General features: G+C 42.0%; 2 protein-coding genes across 3 annotated transcripts in view; both read left to right on the top strand.

Annotated features, from left to right (window-relative positions):
- Positions 1 to 7,474, top strand: part of ZFP91 (ZFP91 zinc finger protein, atypical E3 ubiquitin ligase) — a 41,737-nt gene extending 34,263 nt beyond the window's left edge. For both annotated transcript variants that reach the window (XM_025879159.2, XM_025879157.2), the window contains exons 8-11: positions 125 to 203; positions 1,344 to 1,458; positions 4,018 to 4,117; positions 4,464 to 7,474. In XM_025879159.2, coding sequence (XP_025734944.1) covers positions 125 to 203; positions 1,344 to 1,458; positions 4,018 to 4,117; positions 4,464 to 4,974 — 805 coding nt within the window. In that variant the 3' untranslated portion in view covers positions 4,975 to 7,474. The remainder of the gene's footprint in view (positions 1 to 124; positions 204 to 1,343; positions 1,459 to 4,017; positions 4,118 to 4,463) is intronic.
- Positions 7,475 to 8,431: 957 nt separating this feature from the next.
- Positions 8,432 to 15,295, top strand: CNTF (ciliary neurotrophic factor). The gene is made up of 2 exons (XM_025879162.2): positions 8,432 to 10,149; positions 11,333 to 15,295. Exons 1-2 carry the CDS (start codon positions 10,036 to 10,038, stop codon positions 11,816 to 11,818), a joined length of 600 nt encoding a protein of 199 aa, XP_025734947.1. The 5' UTR covers positions 8,432 to 10,035; the 3' UTR covers positions 11,819 to 15,295.
- The last annotated feature ends 4,858 nt before the right edge of the window (positions 15,296 to 20,153 follow it).

Below are 20,153 nucleotides of genomic sequence, written 5' to 3'. Positions count from 1 at the left end.
TACTAGTAAAGAGATTTTAACTCTTAATGCTATAAAATTGCTGTTCCCTATAGTGCATTGAGTTAAGCCACTGTGCAGAGTGCCTCTTCTGTTTACTAACTTTTCTCCTACATATTGATAATAGAAAAAAGCCTCCAATCCAATATGTCCGTTGTGAGATGGAAGGATGTGGAACTGTTCTGGCTCACCCTCGCTATTTGCAGGTCAGTAAATTGTTATGTAAGGCAGCCTTTCAGGTTATGTTCCATTACTGATTTTTCTATTTCATGGGATGCTATAATTCGTGCACTTGTGTGTAGGCTTTATCATTGACATACAGTGTCAAGAAAAATCTTTCTTTAAAAAGGCATAAAATTACTTAAGTCATTGTGTTAAAAATGTCTAACAACATGAGGTCAAATAAAGGATTTCCTTGGAATCTTGGAATAGTCCAGTGTTTCCCATTGTGATATAAATACTTCTGATACAAGAGATGATGGTACCAACAAACCAAAGGCACAGATGAACACACTTTATTTTAATGTGTATTTTTAAAAAATAAAATTAGCAACTCTAACCTGTGATTTCTTGAATAATGTTTAAAGTAAATTAATTTTTAGGGTTTTTGTTTTTTTCTGTTTTTAGTAGATTTTTTTTTTTTTAATGAATTAAAGATACAGCTTCTATTTAGATCTGGCAGAAAGCATGAAAGTGAAATGTTTATCACTAAAGCTTAAGAAATGCCTGTTTGATTTTTAGTTTAGCAGCAAGGATAATATGAGACTAAGGCCCTACTCTCTGATTCTGTCTCTGTGCTAATAGTGATTGCTTCTGTTCTTCCACTGTATGCCCTGTGCTCTGCTAAGCACCATACAACACATGATCTCTGTATCCTTGCAGTAATGCTGTGAGACACTTACAGTTGTCTTCATTTTACAAATGAGAACTGTAGCTCATAGTATTTAAGCACATTTCCTGAGGTCACACTGCTCGTGAATGATAGACCCAGATTGGAATCCAGGTCTGTCTATTTCTATAGCCTGTGTTCTTAACTGTTTTATTATACTGCACCCCCCTTCCATATTCAGAATATTTGGTTTCCCTTTAGCACTTTTTTAAGGGGGCGGGGATGGGGGCGGAGGGAGAGGGAGAGAGAGAATCTCAAGCTAACTCCCCACTGAGCACGGAGTCTGATGTGGGGCTCCATCTCAGGACCCTGAGATCATGATCTGAGCCAAAATCAAGATTTGGACGCTTAACTGAGCCACCTCGGCGCCCCTCATTAAAACTTTTGACTTAGCAAAGGAACAAACTTTGAGGAAGTCTTCATTTTTATCTCTCTCTCTTTTCTCTTACTGTGTTAGCACCACATTAAGTATCAGCATTTGCTGAAGAAGAAATACGTATGTCCTCATCCCTCCTGTGGGCGACTCTTCAGGCTCCAGAAGCAACTTCTACGACATGCCAAACATCATACAGGTACTTTCTGAAATAAAATGTTTTATCAAGTGTTAAATGCATTCTACTTTTAAATGTGTAGATTGGTAATATTTTTTTCTAATGTAAATCTTAAGAGTCTACAGTCAAGTGTGAGGGAAAGGTATGAAAATAAAATGTAATAAAACAAATTTTATAAGGGATGAACAAATGAGGGCTTTTTACTTTTATTCTTTGACTTTTATGACCAGGATAATTTTTTATTGAGCACATATCCTGTATCAACTGTTATTGCTTATCCATCCGTTCAGCATCACCAAGTTTGCTTGTATTATCCTTGTTTTACAGCTAAGAAACCAGAGGCTTTGCATATTACATAACTTGCCTTTGGTCACACTGCTAGTTTTTAGCAGAACCAGGATTTTCTAATTCCATTTCCAGGAGATACTTGCAGTAGCTCTTACGGACTAGAAGTGAGGAGTATGAAGAGAGCCTCAGTGATACAGAGGCTTGCCTGTTGGTTTATGGTAACTAGTAAGTAACTCCTGGCACTTCTGTGCTGCTGCAGTCGTGAAAGCTAGCCACTGACCTCACGTGTCATCTCCTGTAGGAACTGTTGACTCAAAAAGAGAAACCTAATGTCTTCGTTATACATAATGTAGAATGATTTCAAATTCCATTCATTTGTAGCCACTGACAATCTCCATGCAGTTCAGCTCATGGGAACAAATGAAGCTGGGTATTAGAGCTAATTGAGTAGGTGCCAGACACTGGATTATTACACACCATCTTCCCAACAGTTGTAGAGGATAAGACTAGGAATTCTGGTTGTCTCCTACCCAGGGTTACTTTTATTGTATGTGTGACTTAGAGAAGTTACTTCTCACTTTCCCTCATCTGAAAAAAGGGGATGATAATGTCGCCGATATTGTGGAGTTAGTGTAAAGTTAAAATGAGATCACATATAAAGTGCTGTTTGCTGCACGGGGTCTGGCACACAATGGACGTTTCAGAGCACCAGGACTTGAGGTCAGGCCTGAATCACTGCTGAGTCTCCAGTCTCTGCATTGTACTGTGTGGCCTCGGGGAGAGAGCTGTCTCCACTCTGTTCCTTGCTGTGTGCTGCCTTTTCTCCACTCCTTCTCCCTGTTAATTATGTTTTATTCTCTACAAAGTAGTTTCTGACAACCAACTTTAGCTAAATGTCATAGGCCTACTATGACAAACTAGTGTTTTAGAAGTTCAGTCCATTCCAAATATTTACATCTGGTTAGTATAGTTTTATGATGTTATTGTAGTTCTCTTTTTCCAAATTAGTGCAGATTCCCTTTGAAGATGTGATTTATTTAAGCAACTGGATGCCCCACCCAGGTTTGCCATGCGACGATGAAGCTAGAAAGGTGGACAAGACCTGGGAGACACTAAGAATTGTCCCTGGGTTAAAAGTGCATTTTTAGACCTTGCCTACTCAGCATCTAGAAGATAGGCCAGCAGGCACTGGCGTCACTTGAGCCGCTGTTAGAGATACCGCATCTCAAACTCTGTCTCACACCTGCTCAGCTAGCATCTGCATTTACTAAGATTCCCCCAATGATTCCTAAATGTATTCAAGCCTGGGACAAACTTGGCTCTTCTTCGACACTTGGCTTTAGAACTGTTTGGGATGGCATATAGAATTAAATTGCATACTGTTTGCCTTTTAACTTACCCTCATGTTTTCACTGTGACTTTTTGTAGCAATTTTAAGTGAAAGGCATAGAAAACAATAGTGGTCATTTATTCAAGAGATACAGAGCATCTCCTTATCTGCTTCTCTCCCAACCAAGTGATAAATAATTAAGTGCAATGCCCTTTAGATTCTACACCATGTTACCAAATACATCAAAAATCCTGTGAAATTTGGGGGGATTGTGAAATGAAAGAAAGGGAGGTAGTTGAATGGTGCAGAAGATGTGGGTGGGGTAGGAGAATAAGGTAAAGAATACAGGTACTGTTTGCATATGTTTGATAGCAGCAACTTGAACCTTCTGAGAGAAATTTAAATTGTTTATTTTGGGTAACAATTTTTAAACCTGAAACAGAAGATATGATTACCACTTTAATCGTGGATCACTTTTCTTCTAGGGAATACCAAATTCTGTGGTGGTGGTGGTGGTGGTGGTGGTGGTGGTGGTGGTGGTCTCAGTGCCAAATTCTTTATATATAAGCTTTCAGCTTTCACAACCAGAAAAAACTGTTTTAAAGAATAAAATCCAGGGAAAATGTTCTTTACTACTAAGCAATTTATCCAAGATCTGGATTACTGGGATTGAGATTGGGGTTCTAATTCTCATAGTCCCATTAGTTTTTGTTTTGCTTTGTTTAGTTTTTTTTTTAAAACGAGTCCTTATGCTACTGAGTGCATGGACTTTAAAAAAAAATTGAAAATGGTATATTTCTTTTTAAAATTTTGTTTATCCAAGGTGTTTTGTACATTGAAAACAGTATTGCTTTTATTGTAACTGACTTGACTGATTATCTGCTTACTTATTGTGAACTGGGAAAATTAAATACTTAGAAGGATTCTAAATGGAACACTAACCACATTATTTTTCTTTTTAGATCAAAGGGATTATATCTGTGAATATTGTGCTAGGGCCTTCAAGAGTTCTCACAATCTGGCAGTGCACCGAATGATTCACACTGGCGAGAAGCCATTACAGTGAGTGTTATTTACTGGTGGACATGTGGGAAAGCGCAGATCTCCCCTACTTGCTGGTTAGTCCCTGTGCAGACTTTTCAGTCGCCACTGCTATTGACTTTTACTAAATTAGAGTGATTATTGATTGGGGATGCTACTTAGTGAACTTTTTCTTATTCCCTCAGTTTTTTTAAACAAACGAAACAGATGAATTTTCCATCTGGTTAGCTTTTTCTAATTTTTCCCAAGAAGTGTGTTACTGACTATTGCCTATATATGTGACCTCTAAATTCTTGCCCTGACCCTGAAGAAGAGCCCTCTTCATTTCTCTTGTTTGATCATCCATTTCCTCTTCCACTCTTCCTAGATGCGAGATCTGTGGATTTACGTGTCGGCAGAAGGCATCCCTTAATTGGCACATGAAGAAGCATGATGCAGATTCCTTCTACCAGTTCTCTTGCAATATCTGTGGCAAAAAATTTGAGAAGAAGGACAGCGTAGTGGCACACAAAGCAAAAAGCCACCCTGAGGTGCTGATTGCCGAAGCTCTGGCTGCCAATGCAGGCGCCCTCATCACCAGCACAGATATCTTGGGCACTAACCCAGAGTCCCTGACACAACCTGCAGATGGGCAGGGTCTTCCTCTTCTTCCTGAGCCATTGGGAAACTCCACCTCTGGAGAGTGCCTCTTGCTAGAAGCTGAAGGGATGTCAAAGTCATACTGTAGTGGGACAGAACGGGTGAGCCTGATGGCTGATGGGAAGATCTTTGTGGGAAGTGGCAGCAGTGGGGGCACTGAAGGGCTGGTCATGAACTCGGATATACTCGGTGCTACCACAGAGGTTCTGATTGAAGATTCAGACTCTACTGGACCTTAGTGGAAGGGAAGACTTTGGGCACTGGGACAGCTCAGACTTTGTATTTAAAAGATAAAAAGGACAAAAAAAATTTAAAGCATTTAAAATCTAGTAAAATAACTGAAGGGCCTGCTCTTTCCATTGTGGATCACAGCACACACACCTACACCCACCCTCTTCTCCCTCTATTGTCCCCTTTATAAAATTGATGTTGCCTTTACCAAAAAGGTAGGCAAAAAAGAAGCTCTTAAAGTGAGAGTTATCCTCCTACTCAGTTCCAGCCAGGCAGACTTCCTGCTCACCGGCAGATCCCTTCTTAAACCTGTAACTCTGATGTGCTCTGGATCAGCTTTTAACTCTTGATAGTATATTACTGTCCTCTAAACCCCTTCTCCTTCACTGCTGCCCTATGGTTCTGGCTTCTACCCACTGCAGCACACTATCCCCAAAGTATCATACAGTTCTAATCTCTGGAGGCTGGCAGCTTGACTTGGCACTTTAGGCCCCTTAGGGTGAGCTGTTAAAACAGCACACCTCTCTCACTCAAGCCCATTCCCTCCATTCCCCGCTGGGTTTTGGAAAGGAAGGATTCACGGGGACAACCTCCCTCCTCTGTGACCCCAGCACTTCAATCCCCTTCCAACACCTCCATCTGGTTCTCAGTGGTGCTCACTAGCTTGGAAGCAGGCTCCCAACTTGTGGGGGGGGGGTGCTGCCCTCTACATGGTTTCTCTGACCATAAGGGAGGGCTCTGTATCAGTGAGAAAAGTCCCAGACTAATGGCAGAAATTTGCACTTTGAACATGTGTGTTTTTGTGTTGTGGAACCTGAGATTCCTTATTTATTAACGGAAAGTCTGATATTTTTTGGGGGGGGGTCTTCGTTGCTATATTTTGTGGGGCTGGGAGAGATTAGGTTATTCTGACATGGGGTCCTTTCCATAAGAGGTACTTTTGAAGGCAAGATATAGGGTTGAAGAAGCACAGCCAGCCTCTAAAATCATAGCTCTCCAGTGGCCTTTAAAGAAAGCTGGTCCTCAGCACTAACAAAATCACTACAGTAGCCTAGTGCTTTTTCAGAAGAAGCCTTTTTAGGGAAGGATGTTAGGTTTTTGGTAACTAGTGCTCTTTCAGTTTTTAGAGCATTGCGATTTAGGAATTTTGAGGGGATGAGAGAAGGGTTGTTCAGGGTCTGAATTACAGATAAAAGATTTTCTCTTGTGAATTTATTTTCTTTTTTTATCCCCATCAATTCTTTCTATACACCTTCCTATTGGCCCAATTCTGGCCCCTTGCTTTGTTTTTGGTTTTGCTTTGCTTTATCATTGTTTCATTCCAGCTCCCAATTAGTGAAGGACACTACCATTAGTGAAGAGATAGTCTATGACTCGTACAGTTTGAAGTCAAAGAAAATTACTCTGTTTTGTTTCCCTTTTATAAAAGTAACACTTCAGAAGAGGAAAGCTTCCATAGACAATAATCTATAATAATGGCTTTGGCTTTCACCTAAAATTCTGGGAATAACCGCTTCCATTGAGATAGGGATTTTCTTGGGGTGGACTGCCTATTACTGGCCATGGGAGAGGCAGGAGGTGTTTTTGTATGTTTATAGCTCCCAGAAGACTAAAAACCTATTTTGGCTCATTTTTAGAGAATTAGAAGGGCAGTATCTCTCCTTCTGTGTACCTCACAAGCTGGAATTAAAGGCTCTCCCTATTCATTGTTTGTCAGAAATGTGTGATGGCTGCTGGAAAAGAATGAAGTTTTGCTGAGAGCAAAATAAGGAACAGCTTGTTTTTCACAAACACTAAAACTACAAAGTTTATCAATTTTCTCTTTGATTTATTTTTTTCCCAAAAAGAGGGGTAACAATGTCATCTCTGAAAGAGGCTTACTTTACACCCACTAATGTCAGTGGTTGGGATGCCAGGGAATAGGGAGTCAGACACCTACAGAGAATAGACTTAAATGCACTATTGTTTCTTTTCAGAGTGTTGCAGATTTGCCATCCCTCCAGTGTGGGGGTAGAAAATGGAGTAAGGATAGAAGGGATATAGAATATGCTTTCCTGCCCACAGTAAGGATTTGGAATTGACTTGGTATGTTGAGTACATTTGAAAATACTATCAGGTTGATTGGGTGGGTTTACAACAAAGTTGTTCCACTCCCATTATAAGTCCATTTTGTACTTTTTCACTAGCTCGCATCTGTACCCCACACTATTACCTTTTGTCTTTGTCACATTTATCTTCTCCTTTGTCTCTGTAAGTTGTTTTTGCAGTGGTTAGTCATCAGATATTTTAACCACCTACACAGAAGCAAACTGCATAAAAAAACTTGATGAGATTGAGGGAAAATACGTTCTTCCCTATACCACACTCCTCCCCACCAAAGCAACAAGTTAGTTCTAATAATTAGAAATTTTCTGTTCTTCCTCCTTTTGTTTTTTGACCTCTTTATAGGTACCACTTGCCTACCGTTTCCTTCAATAAATTATTATAGCAGTTTGCAATCAATCTTCACATATTCTCCATGGACTTTATCTTTTTTCCTTTTGATAAAGGGATGGTAGCACAATAAGAGTGGTGTAAGTAAGCCGTCTTTAACTAGGCCCTCTTCCCTTTCCCTGTCTGCTTCTCATGCTGTTTACTTCTGTGTCCTTCCAAGGAGCCCTTTTAGTCTTAAAATTCTGCATTTTGTACTCTTAATCAAATTGGGTTACCTTTTTAATAACTCTTCCCATTGCACATTCTCCAATTTGAATTGGCAGTTCAAAATTCTGAAAAGGTAGTTTGAGATACAAGTATTATTTCTGGGAGATGCGCTTTCCCCTAGTCTCTGGTTGCCCAGGGTTACTTGCATAATTGAGACTTACTGTGCTCCAGAGAGTTTGGATAAACACTGGCCAGGATTACTGGAAGTTAAAAAGGAATTCAGGTATGGAAAGCCTCTACATAGAGCACTTGAACCTCCTTTGTACCTGTTGGAAAAAATACAAAGAGTGTACTAAACCCAGCTAAGGTTATTACAGTCTGGTTGTTTGAAGTACCATTTTTCCCTCCTTCTTTTTCCCACTTTCCAATGTACTCAAGAAAATTGAAAAATTGTAATGGATCAATTTAAAATATTTTTATTTCCTAAAAGCCTTTTTTGCCTGTTATAATGTGCAGGACCCTTCTCCTTTGATGGGAGAGACAGGTAGTTACCTGAATCTAGGTTGAAAAGGTTATGTAAAAAGAAATTATAATAAAAGGGATACTCTGCTTTTCAAATCCTTGTTTTCTCTTAATCTAGGTAAGGCATATCCAAAATAAATATGTAAAGAAGAAAAATAAAAGTTGTCTTCATGGAAGCAACTTGTCTTCCTTGATTGTACTGAGTTACAGTTATCCTAAGGGTTAAAACAATTGATTGCTGCTGAGAATCCAGTGCCCCCAGCGCAGGGTTTATGTGGCAGGTACTATTGCTTCTCTCCGGCAGAGTCAGATAGTTCACTTCTGACTCTTTCGTTCTTGATCTCTAATGCTGAGTTGCCATAGGATTCTTTGATCATCTGGCCAACTTGGAAACCCCTCCAGTGTTTTGACAGAGTTCTAGAAAAGATGGCCTTATTAATCTAGTAGAAAGAACGTTAAGGATGCTATGAGGTTTATGTTAGTCTGATAATGACAGAACCTTGATAGCATTTAATATCAGTGCTTTTTCATAAAACTGTGTCCACAATGAGTACTAACTTAAAAAAAAGATAAAAATAGAATCCTCCTACCTTCTTAAAAGGCCTACTGTGAGTGCCAGTCTCCGTTTTCCTCCTCTCCACCCCTTGTTTATTGTTTCCCTATGGAAGTTTGCACCTGAAAAGGTGTGTGTTTCGATTTAGAGATGATGTCTATGGTATGAAATAGTGAAAGTTAATTGATTTGGGGATGACACTTGCAGCTCTTGCTCAGGGAGCATTATCTAACCTACAGAGTTAAGTTAGATGCAATAGAAGAGAACTCTGCACGTGCTTTTAAACTCTTTTGTCCTCATTTCAAAGCCCAGCTCATTCTCGTATTTTGTTAAGAAGCAATGTGGTATGACTGGGATAAGGAAGAAAAAGGAAAGCATGTTGTCACTTGAGACTGCCGTAGAAATGTTTCCCAGTCAGGGTTGGGTGTTTCCTGTCCTTTGGAAGAGAACAGGCCTGAACAGTACCTTCCTCATCCTGTAGCTGCAAGGAAGGCACCATGATCAAGGTTAGAGATGACTTACTTTGCTGATTTTTAGTTGAGTGTAAATGAAACTAACTTTACACAATGAAAAGATGCTATATTTTTAAAGGACCTAATTTGCATAAATTTTGTTTCTTGAACAAAATGTGAAAATCCTACAGAATGAAATTGCAAAGTCAATGGGAGAATCAGAGACCTAATTTAAGTTTTGTGCCTGCTTGCTGGGTTTTGTGCACATTATTTAGTTTCGTTAAGCCTCAGTTTCTTAATGTAAAATGGAAATAATATTTATCTCATAGAACTATTCTAAAACTCAAATAAAGGCTTTAAAGCCTTTCACACAGTGTCTGGCCCAGAGTAGCTAGGCTTAATCAGTGGCAGCTGTATTGATGATAATAACATAATATTATTGAATACTTTACTAGGCCAAAAAAGGAGAGAGAAAGAAAGAAGAGGACATGGGGAGTGCAAGGGAGGGTGATAACAAAGTGATCGTGTGTATGTAAAGTAGATCACATTGGGCAGGGGTGTCATGAGGATTAGTGTGATAGTGACCTTGTTGCTAAGTGCAAAAGCAAAACAATGACATAAAAACAAGTAGGCTCAGCACTGAGTGGAGGAGAGGGATGGAGGCAGACACTGCAGGAAAAAAAGCTGATTAAAAAGGGGCCTTTGATTCCACAGGCACAAAAATCCACAGCCAGGAATTTGCTGCCACCTCTGAGTCAGGCAGGGGCGTGGGGGTGGGGTGCACAATCCCATTAGTAGAGAATGCCCAGTGGATTTAGTCTGAGAGTCACATTTCTTATTTGGACCAGTGTAGACAGTAGCAAACCCAGCTCACTTGTTTCCTGGGACAGTTGAGTTAGGGGATGGCTTTTGCAGAGCACTCACCGCTGACCCCTCACCGCCGGGACCTCTGTAGCCGCTCTATCTGGCTAGCAAGGAAGATTCGTTCAGACCTGACTGCTCTTTTGGAATCTTATGTAAGTTGCCTGATTTGCTGTTGTCTGTTTTCACTTCATGTCTTCTGATGCAGCCCCTTGCTATCATGTTCTAGCTCCCAATACCAATCATTGAGGGCCCTAATCATATAGTCATTCATAGATTGGGCACCTATTATTGGACTGGTTCCTTCCCTTAAGGAAACTCCTGTGCCCTTATTTTTTTCTCTAGGCTGTTTAGGAGACCTGATCTATGAATAAGAAAAATAGACATAGGCTTCTGAGTGGGATTGGCTGCATGTCATGGAGGCTGTTCCTAATTTGCTTACAATCTGAATTCTACGAGAATAGATTAACCATGTGCCCTCTAAGTGTGGGTTCTTCATTCACATTGTTCTGAATTTTTGAGCAGCATAAACCCAAAGAATTTCTTCTGTACAGTATTAGCCACCCACTTTTTCATTACATATATCAAGTTTCTGTGTGTCTAAATAGAATGGTCACCTACACTATCAAAAGGATTCCCTAGAAGATTCATTGGGTACTTAGGGAAGTGTCAGAGGAACTAACCATGGAGTTCCAGATTGGTTTTCTGATAGAGGGAGATCACCATCAGTCTCCACCTAAGGCTTACTATTATAGAAACACTGAAGGAGAGTTCTAAATTTAAGTTCTCTGAGAATTGGTTTATCTTTGTACAGCCTCACCAGTTAGAAATCAGACTCTTTAGTGCCTTTTTTTATTTTTTAATTTTTGTTTAACTAATTCCCACTGAATTCTCTAAAGGATTGTCCTCACCATTGAGAGTGGATAATGAAGGAGAGGGGGTTAGAAAAATGCTGCATTGGGTTAATTCTAGGGCTTCCTAAGGTCTGGTCAGTGTCTTCAAGTATGTTTAAAATACTTAAAACTCCAGTATGATTCAGGTACTCCAGTTTCCAGGAGGGAGTTCAAAGTGGGAAGGAAAAATTGTAGACTAGTGTTTTTCAACCTTTAGAATCTAATGAAAACTGCAGATTCTCCCACAAAAGTGACTAGGTAGTCAAAGCAGTATGTATCATTTCAGAGAGAATAAGGTCTTCCTAAAGTCTAGTCATTTTTATTTTCTTTACAATTTGGATCCTTGACAAGGAAGGTGAATAAAACTTTACATGAGATTTAGGGATTAAATGAGAATTTTGGGATAATTACAGAAGATGTGATGTTTTTATGTATCCTTGGCCAGATGAAGCATCAGGGCCTGAACGAGAACATAAACCTGGACTCTGTGGATGGTGTGCCATTGGCAAGCACTGATCAGTGCAGTGAGCTGACTGAGGCGGAGCGACTCCAAGAGAACCTCCAAGCTTACCGTGCCTTCCATGTTATGTTGGCCAGGCTTTTAGAAGACCAGCAGGTGCATTTAACTCCAGCTGAAGGGGATTTCCATCAAGCAATACATACCATTCTACTCCAAGTTGCTGCCTTTGCTTACCAGCTGGAGGAACTAATGATGTTCCTGGAACACAAGATCCCCCCCAACGAGGCTGATGGGATGCCCATCATTGGTGGAGATGGTGGTCTCTTTGAGAAGAAGCTATGGGGCCTAAAGGTGTTGCGAGAGCTTTCACAGTGGACAGTGAGGTCCATCCATGACCTTCGAGTCATTTCTCATCAGACTGGGATTCCAGTGCATGGGAGCCATTATATTGCTAATGACAAGAAAATATAACAGTTATCCCTCCTCTCTCTCCCTCCTTCCTTTTCTAATGGAATGTACACAGCCCTGAGGCCTCACTTTCCCATTCTTAAGTTTTGAAAGGTTGAAAGTTTCTAACCTTGGAGACCATAGGCATTTTCATCAAGTAGGGTTGGAGACATGGACAATTGGGCGTGCGTGGGGGGGGGGGGCATAAGGGAATGGGGGCAAGGGCAGCATCCTTCCACCGTAGTGCTCTAACCTTTTCTACCCACTAAGTTAAGTTTACAAGGATTTAACAGTCTGACAGGATAAATAATATGTTTAACTTTAGTCCTAGATGACTTTTCTGGGAAGATTGAAGCTTAATTAAAAATCCTGGACTCTAGCCAATTCAAACTCTTGGATAATAAAAATACTAACATTTATTGAGTATCTACTATATTGTAGTGGTATGCCAGGGGCTCTGTGTATATTATAATCTTCACAACAACCCTGTTGAGGGAGGTAATGTTATTCCCATCTGGCAGATGAGAAAAATTGTAACTTGGTCAAGGTTACCCAGCTAGCAAATGGCACACTTAAGTTTGAACCCAGATATTTCTCATCCCAAAGGCTACGTGTCCTTCACTTCAGAGGCCTGATTATGACCCTTTATCACTGCACCTCTTTGCCACGGGGTTGGAAAATACATTCAAGTATTCTATCCTCAGCACTGGAAAACAATCCCCATTATATGTCCTGATAGGTCAGTGACATAATTGTGTTAAAAAGGCAGTATTTGTTGCCCACGCTTGGCAAAGACGAGAGCAGTAGAGATGTTAAGATTCTGTTTGGGGAAAAGAGTAGGCTCACCAGACTTCTGAAATTAGGAAACTGAGGATGTGCAGTAATACAGCCTGCTTTATAAAGTATCCACAAATGTTTTGGGTTAGGCACAGCTCATAGCAGCCTACCTCACGTTTACTGTGATCAGCAGTGTAGCGATACAGGCACTGTAAGCAAGCATTCATGGACAATGGTTGGAATAGTACTCAGGTTAAAATGTCACAAACTCCTTTACCACACATTCTCTGGACTTAGTCATGAGGAGAGGGTGAGGCCCACTCTGTTCCCCGTGGGAATGCCAGCGATTCTGAAACAATATAGAGCACAGCTTCCATGCTTCACAACAGAGGGGCAGGATGCCCTGTTTAATGTTCTTGAGAGAAACAGTGTGAAAGACAACTGGTAAATGTGGGCATTAATGGAAAGGTCATTTGTGGTCATGCCTGTGAAACTAGTGGTGCAATGTAAATTCAAAAGTTCTCAGGTATAACGTTACTTCACACTACCAATTAAACCCACCATCTCGGATGTGGGACCCAAATCAATTTAGTTTAGTTATTTGAAGCTCCTGTGCTCTTAAGTGAACCATGAGTCAGAGGGGGCTAGCACACATAGGTTGCATGAGATGGGATGGGGTGACCTAGCTTGTGTCTTTTTCCCACAAGGGTTTGTGTCCAAAACTCCCCGAGGTCAGTGTTAGGAGGATTCTGGGTTGGGCACCGTGGCAGAACAGGACATAAGGCCCTGCTCTGTAGTCTGCATTTGTGGAAATGAGCTTGTATGCGTAGAAAACATCAATAATGGTTGGAATTGGGAGGGAGGCACAGGTTTAAGTGTTAGGGTGTTAAAAGGAGCTAGCAAGGGCCCGAAATCCCTTTCTGGAGGAGGGCAGAGTTCAGTTGTGTCTCAGAGGTTGTCTGAGTACCAAATGAGAAAGATGTGACTACAAATTCTTAGTGGGGAATGACTGATTACAGACTTGTGGAATCTGAAAGGAGTGACCCCTCTCCGAGGGTTTGTCCTTATATTCAGCAGATGTGGCAGAGCAGACGTCGGCAGAAGTTTCAAAAGTCAATGGAACATGGCTTAAGCCCTGAGTTACATGTGAAGGAGTATTTATATATATATATAAGAGGCATGTTTAAAGTGGCAGAGGGTCCAGAAAAGGTACAAGTACTAACTATTGAATGGGAGGAAATAGGAAGCTATAGAAGTCTCGATTAGGTCACAAGCAGCAAGTCTCGAGAATGTACTCCCAGCGTTGGGCTAAGAGTTCCGTACCAGTTTCTTCTTCAAAAAAACTTGCAATATGCCTCAAAAGAAGTATAGAGAAAATCCTTAGAAAAGTGTAGATAAAATAAGGGAGAAGTGAGCACTTAACTTTAAAAACAAAGTCATAAACGTGAATGGATCTAAATGTGTAGACTGCATCATGCTTATCTGAAATGGACAACACCGTGAAGAAGGGACCAACAATAGGTCCATGTTCTAGGTGTGTGTCTTAAATACAGATAGGAATAATGGCAACACTGTGGAAGTATGGTTTCTTTAAGGATCCAGAACCGAAAAGAGATTTTTGGCCTTTAGATTTTAGTTTCCTTGTTCCTTAGATCTATATATGGATCGGATCTCTGGGGAATCATATTTTTATATATGTGTAAACTATATTACATAATACATAAATATAAAATTTATATATAATGTATAACATGTAACTATATAGTGATATATATGTTATATGTGTGTGTGTGTGTAATAATAAAAAGGCATGAATGTAGTTCCTAACCCCTAACTTGTATTTTGTAAAGAGTATTCCCACAGCCTGTAGAAGTCCTCTGCGGGAGAGAGATTCTGTTTTCTTGAATCTGTTAAGGAATTGCATATATGAGAGAAGATAAACTCTTTTTACATTGATTTGAGAAGGTGATTTGGAAAAAATTTGCAAATTGGCACAAACTCATAGGCCAAGCATCGAATAAAATTAGCTTTGAAATGGGTCTGAGGGAATTGAGAGTTTTAATAAAGTCATAGCCTTGGTATTGCTGTCATTCCAGCCTGCTGTGGATTAAAGCCCAATGGATGACTCGTTCTTGTGACCACTGGTCAAACAAGCAGAGGACCAGTAAATATTTTAGGGAGACCTATCTCAGAAGTGGTTTAGAATGACTGAATCCTTAGCTCCTCAAGTAGCTGAGCACCTTCTCTATATTAATACTAAGGAGTAAAATAGAAATGCAGGAAGCAAAGGGGCTTTCACCATGATGAGAAAGGGGCTGGTGAAGAGAAAAGGGGGAAAGAAGGAGTTTGGATATTACTTCGATTGACTTACGTTGTGTGTGCATGTGGGTTAGTCTCTAGACAGTGTTTAGGCCAGGGCATTTAAAAAGAATGGTTTGGCCTCCTGCTTCGTCCCACCCAAGAATGAACCCTCTGAATGTTGGTACGTTGAAAAAGTGAAAATGATAAAAATGTCATCTTTCCATTCAAAAGTTTCTATAGAGCTCTAAAGTCTACAGATAAAGACAGTAAAAATATAATTTGATCTTTTGGTGAAATGTGTGTGGGGTGTGCAGTAACATCCATGTGCATGTGATTCTTACATTACTTGGATCCATCTATTTTTGGCAGATAGAAAATAAAGATCCAAGAACGGCTAACAATAAAGATCTCGCCTCAGCAGGACCATGAGTTGCTTCTTTTATTTCTGTATCTTTGGATGAGCAAGAAGAATTTCAAGTGATTTCAACATTGGATGAAATGTAATCCTCCCAGCCAGGGCCATGCTCAGTCAAGCGTGCCAGGTAAATCACCATGATGCCAGGCCACTGGGATAAACTCCCAAGGCCAGTCTACCCAGAAAAGGTAGATTGCCCCATACCTATCAGCTAGCCTGCAGATGAGGCAGATTTCCTTTCGTATGGTTAAATTTCAAGTATTTGAACCCCAGGCAAACTTGAAGGACAGAGAAGAACCCCAATTAGCCCATTTCTAGTCTAGTTTGAAGGTAGAAACTAAGTTGGGAACGATAAAAATTACCAAGAGGTGCTGTACTTTTATCCTCATGTTCAAGGTAGTATGAGGACTGCATTTACTTATGTCAGATATCATCCTTCATCTTCTGAGAGACCATCTCATAGGGGAGGGAAGTGAGGATGTGCATTAGCTCGCCCAAGCCCCTCTCCTAGTACCTGACAGGTTTGGAGTTTTAGTTCTGGCTCCCAGGCTCACTACACCCCACTGCCATGGGCCACCTAGCATTTTATGTTGGAGTCCGTTCTCGATCTCTGTAATTCCCTTTCCTTGGATCAAGCCAGTGTAAACTTGTGCCAAATCCTGCTCTGTGACAAACCTGGTAAGTTTCCAAACTCTTGAGACAAGTCACCTTTTCTGAGCTTCCTCATTTATGAAATGGAAATGACAACTTCACAGGTTGATGGTTTAGACAAGTATCTGAAAGTACTTGTGAATGACATACAAACATAGAGAATACAAGTATAAAATGGCTCAAATAGCTTGGATTCATGGAAGGCCTTCAGCTGAGGAGAGAGCTCTGTTAAGGATCTCAGAGAAATACCAGTTGCTCCTCATGATCCCATCTGGTCACAGCCTAGACGTCACCCTGTTGTGCCTGTGAGCCTTTGGCCACTAGAGGCCAAGCCAGTCTTAACAGGGAGCTGCCAGGAATCCTGCACCTCCCTGAGAGCTGAGACCAGCTGTTGTCTACACCCAAAAGGTGCCATTCACAGTAATCGGGGTCAGACAAGTCTCCCCCTGGCAGACGCTGCCCAGGGTGTGTCAAAGCACACCTTTAGACTTAGAGTCCCCTGCCGTATATCGCGCGCACCCTCCAGGGCCAGAGAGGTCCAGTAATCTGCCTCAGGTGTCCCAACTAGAAAGTAGAAGAATTAGAACTACAACTTAGTCTTCCTGCTTCTCCATTAGACCAACCTCATCCTAGGAGACATCTGGTGTTTCTGCATCATTTTCACTCCCTTGCATCCAGCACTTTCTGGCAACCCTTCCTCTAACAAACCTTGGAAACTCTGGGAACAGCAACTCATAACCCAGACTCCTCTGGCCACCCCGGCTGCCACCTCCACTATCATCTGGTGGTCCTAATATATCATCGCTCCCCTGATATGGGAAAAGTGGGACCCAGTTGAGGTAATGACTAAATATGCTAATCCTTCCAGGATAAGTGACATTCAAACAAGGGATCCAGGGAAGCTTTTTAAAAATACATTTCTGAGGCAGGTGTCTATCTTTAAGTCAGACCAGCCCTATGCCATACCACTAGATAAACGTTTTGGACTGCTTTCTCTTTCAATTATCCCTGGCTCTTATCCCCAAATCTTGGGGTGGAGGGAGATTTGGAGGTTACACAGAGAACTTAGCAGGCCACTAAAAAAATTGACCAACCTGGTTCTAAGCTCCAAAGCTCAGGCTTTGAGCAGTTTTCCTGCCCTGCTCCAACCAAATTTAACAACAGTACATATTGATACCTCCTTTGGACCAGTAATGAGGATACAGAAAAGACCATTAATGATAGTAGCAAACACTTACTCAGTGTTCATTTTACTCTGTGCCAGTCATCATTCTTCTTTACATGCATTAACTCCTTTATTCCTCACAAAAACTCTATGAGGTGGGTACTATGGCAGGCCACCCCAAAATGTGCTGCTTTGGCATGTTGATAAGTTACTTAAAAAGCCAGTGCAAAAAGGATGCTCTGCCCCCCCACCCACCCACTTTGTCCCCTGAAAGCAAAAACATCTCCATGGGAGAGTACCCTCCCTGTACCAGGGGCGGGACCTCCCCATCACCAGAGAGAGAACTGAGGGCTGAGAAGGCTGTTTAAACAAACCTTGTTACTTCACTCATTTACTACCCCAAGCCCAGACCCCTGGGTCTTGTCAATTCCTCATGGATATGTTTGTCTAAAAGGTGTAAAATGTGCCTGCTCCGGTCACTTCTTTGGGTCTCATATTTTCATATGAGTATGTACGACATTAAATTTGCTTTTCTCTTCTTAATCCATCTTCTGTCAATTTAATTATTAGACCAGCCAATGAACCTAGAGGGGAAGAAAGAAGTTTTCTGCCCCTACAGTATGAATTCTTATTGTACAATTGAAGAAAGAGGCACAGACAGCAGGTGGCTCCCTGCCCTGAAAGCACTTCAGGTGGGGACAGCTCTGAGAAAGACAACAGATATACAGCCAATGGGGACAGAAGTCAGGGTGCAGCTGATCGCACCAGGATGTGAAAGAAGAGCTGCGGGAGCCCCAAGGAGGGGAGGAAGGAATGGAGAGAACTTCTCCAAACAGGCACTTTGGGAGCTAGACTTTGAAAAATGACTAGGGTTTTGGCCTCGGGGAAAAAATGAGAAGTGGGCAAGAACATTTTGGAGAAGGACCAGCAAACGGTCAATGCTCGGCTGCCGGCAGGCATGAGGCATGTTTGCGAATGTTCACCGGGACTGAGCGTGGGGTTCTCCAAGAGCCACAGGAGGAGATGAGACAGGAGGAGTGAGGGGCAGGTACCTTCAGGAGAGACTCTCTTTGTTTTAGAAAAACAATTCAGATGGTTCTGTGAGAGCTGTCCTGGACGTGGAAGTGGCCTGGGGTAGAGAGAGCCATTAAGAAGATGCTGCTATTCTCAAGGTAGTAATACAATTTAGAGAGGGCTAAGAACTATGTAGGAAATCAAAAAGTGCAATTATAAAATTACCAAGAGACGGGGTCACGATGGGCTTTCTCAAGTGGTTATTTCCCCCGGAAATCTGAATGATGAGGAGTCAGCCCCCAAACACCCTGACAGCAAGTACCAGGGACCCAGGGAACTAGTGAGGGCAAAGCCTGAGGCAGGACTGAGTTTCCTGTTCTCTTGGAACTGAAAGGAGGCCAACAGCAGCTGAAACCAGGAGGGGCAGGGGAACGATGCGAGCGCCAAGGCCCTCGGCCAAAGACCAGGAGAAACACACCTGTGGTTAAGCAGGTGCTTTATTCCTTGTTACAGCGAGGAAGAATGAACACCATGGGAAACTATGGGGTGTCTCAGTAAGAGAGTGTTGGAACTTACTGTAGAATGAGGCTTCCGCTGGGTGCCTCTGGGGAGGGCCTGGGAAGGCAGAGGTTCGCTCCCGCTTGGACACTGTCAGAAAGGGAGGGCAATTCTATGATTGGGGATTTTCTGGGCACCACAGGGACTGTGCTTTTGTCTGTGATTAGACAAAATTAGGAAGTGGGCTGTTTGTTTCACTTATCATGGTCTCAGGATAGCTTTCCATGAGGTAATGGTTCTATGAGGTTTAGATCGGACCAGCTTGTGACGCTACTGCAATCGAGCTGCGCACCTCGGATCAACGCTGCACATCAGCGCCTGTTTTCTCGCTCACGAGCGGGAAGAGTCTGTGTGGAAAGGGATCTGGGTGTTGTTTTAACTGCTGAACACAGAGAAGTGTACAACCAACTCTGACAGCAGCCAGTATGGGGTTGATGTTTCCACCCAGATAAAAATGAACCCAATCATAGAATTGCCCCTGCTTTCCCACAGCACCCAATTCAGAGCAAAACTATACTTCGCTGTATCCTTCTCCAAACTAACCCAAGTCCAAAGCCTATAATGAATCCCTGCTTACACTTCCTTACTGAGGTGCCCCAAAGTTCCCCATGATATGCTGCCGTCTCCCTCACTGCAACAAGCCAATAAACCCATCTTTGACTGCAGGTGTGTTGTCCTAGGAGTCTGGCTAAAGGGTACCGATACTGCAAAGAGAAATCACTGGAAATGTTTAAGCCAGTAAGTGACATAAGGCTTACATTTTTAAAATGAGCACTCAAGCTCCTATGAGCACGTGGGTTTATGGGGGCAAGAGTGGATGCAAAAAAAAAAAAAAAAATCCTGATGATGGAGAACCTAAATTAAAAGTGACAGGGGATGGAGAGAAGGGGCCAGCTCTGATCATCATGGCAGAGGAGTTAGCACAGGAAGCTGGGGAGAAGGACACTGAGCTTTAGGAAGAGGGAAGAAGTGCAGAGTACCCTCTCCCAAGTAGGAGGAGAGTGAACAAATTAGGCAGGAAACATGGAAGGGGCAACAGATATTGTGGGTAGCATAGGAGAGCACAAGTCTGGTTTTTATTTATTTTTTTAAGACTTTATTTATTTGACAGAGAGACACAGCAAGAGAGGGAACACGAGCAGGGGGAGTTGGAGAGGGAGAGGGAGGTTTCCTGCGGAGCAAGGAGCCCAGTTGGGGCTCGATCCCAGGACCCGGGGATCATGACCTGAGCCGAAGGCAGACGCTTAACGACTGAGCCACCCAGGCGCCCCTCAAGTCTGGTTTTTAAATATGTTGAGTTTGAATGTGGAACATAGCAGTCACGGAAGGAGTGGGGAGGTGAGTACTGAGGAATGAAGCTGGATAGGAAGGTGAGGGCTCCGCCACAGGGGCCTGGAACATCATGCTAAGGAATTTAGATTCATTCCATAGGCAATGAGGAACCATTCAAGGTTTTATATCAGTGACCCTCTTAAAGT

The sequence above is a fragment of the Callorhinus ursinus genome, unplaced genomic scaffold (genome assembly GCF_003265705.2).
Source record: "Callorhinus ursinus isolate GAN/ISIS: 27379988/994484 unplaced genomic scaffold, GSC_fseal_2.0 scaffold21, whole genome shotgun sequence".
NCBI lineage: Eukaryota > Metazoa > Chordata > Mammalia > Carnivora > Otariidae > Callorhinus > Callorhinus ursinus.
Note: the sequence above shows the minus strand (reverse complement) of the source record. Positions and strands in the feature narration are given on the sequence as shown.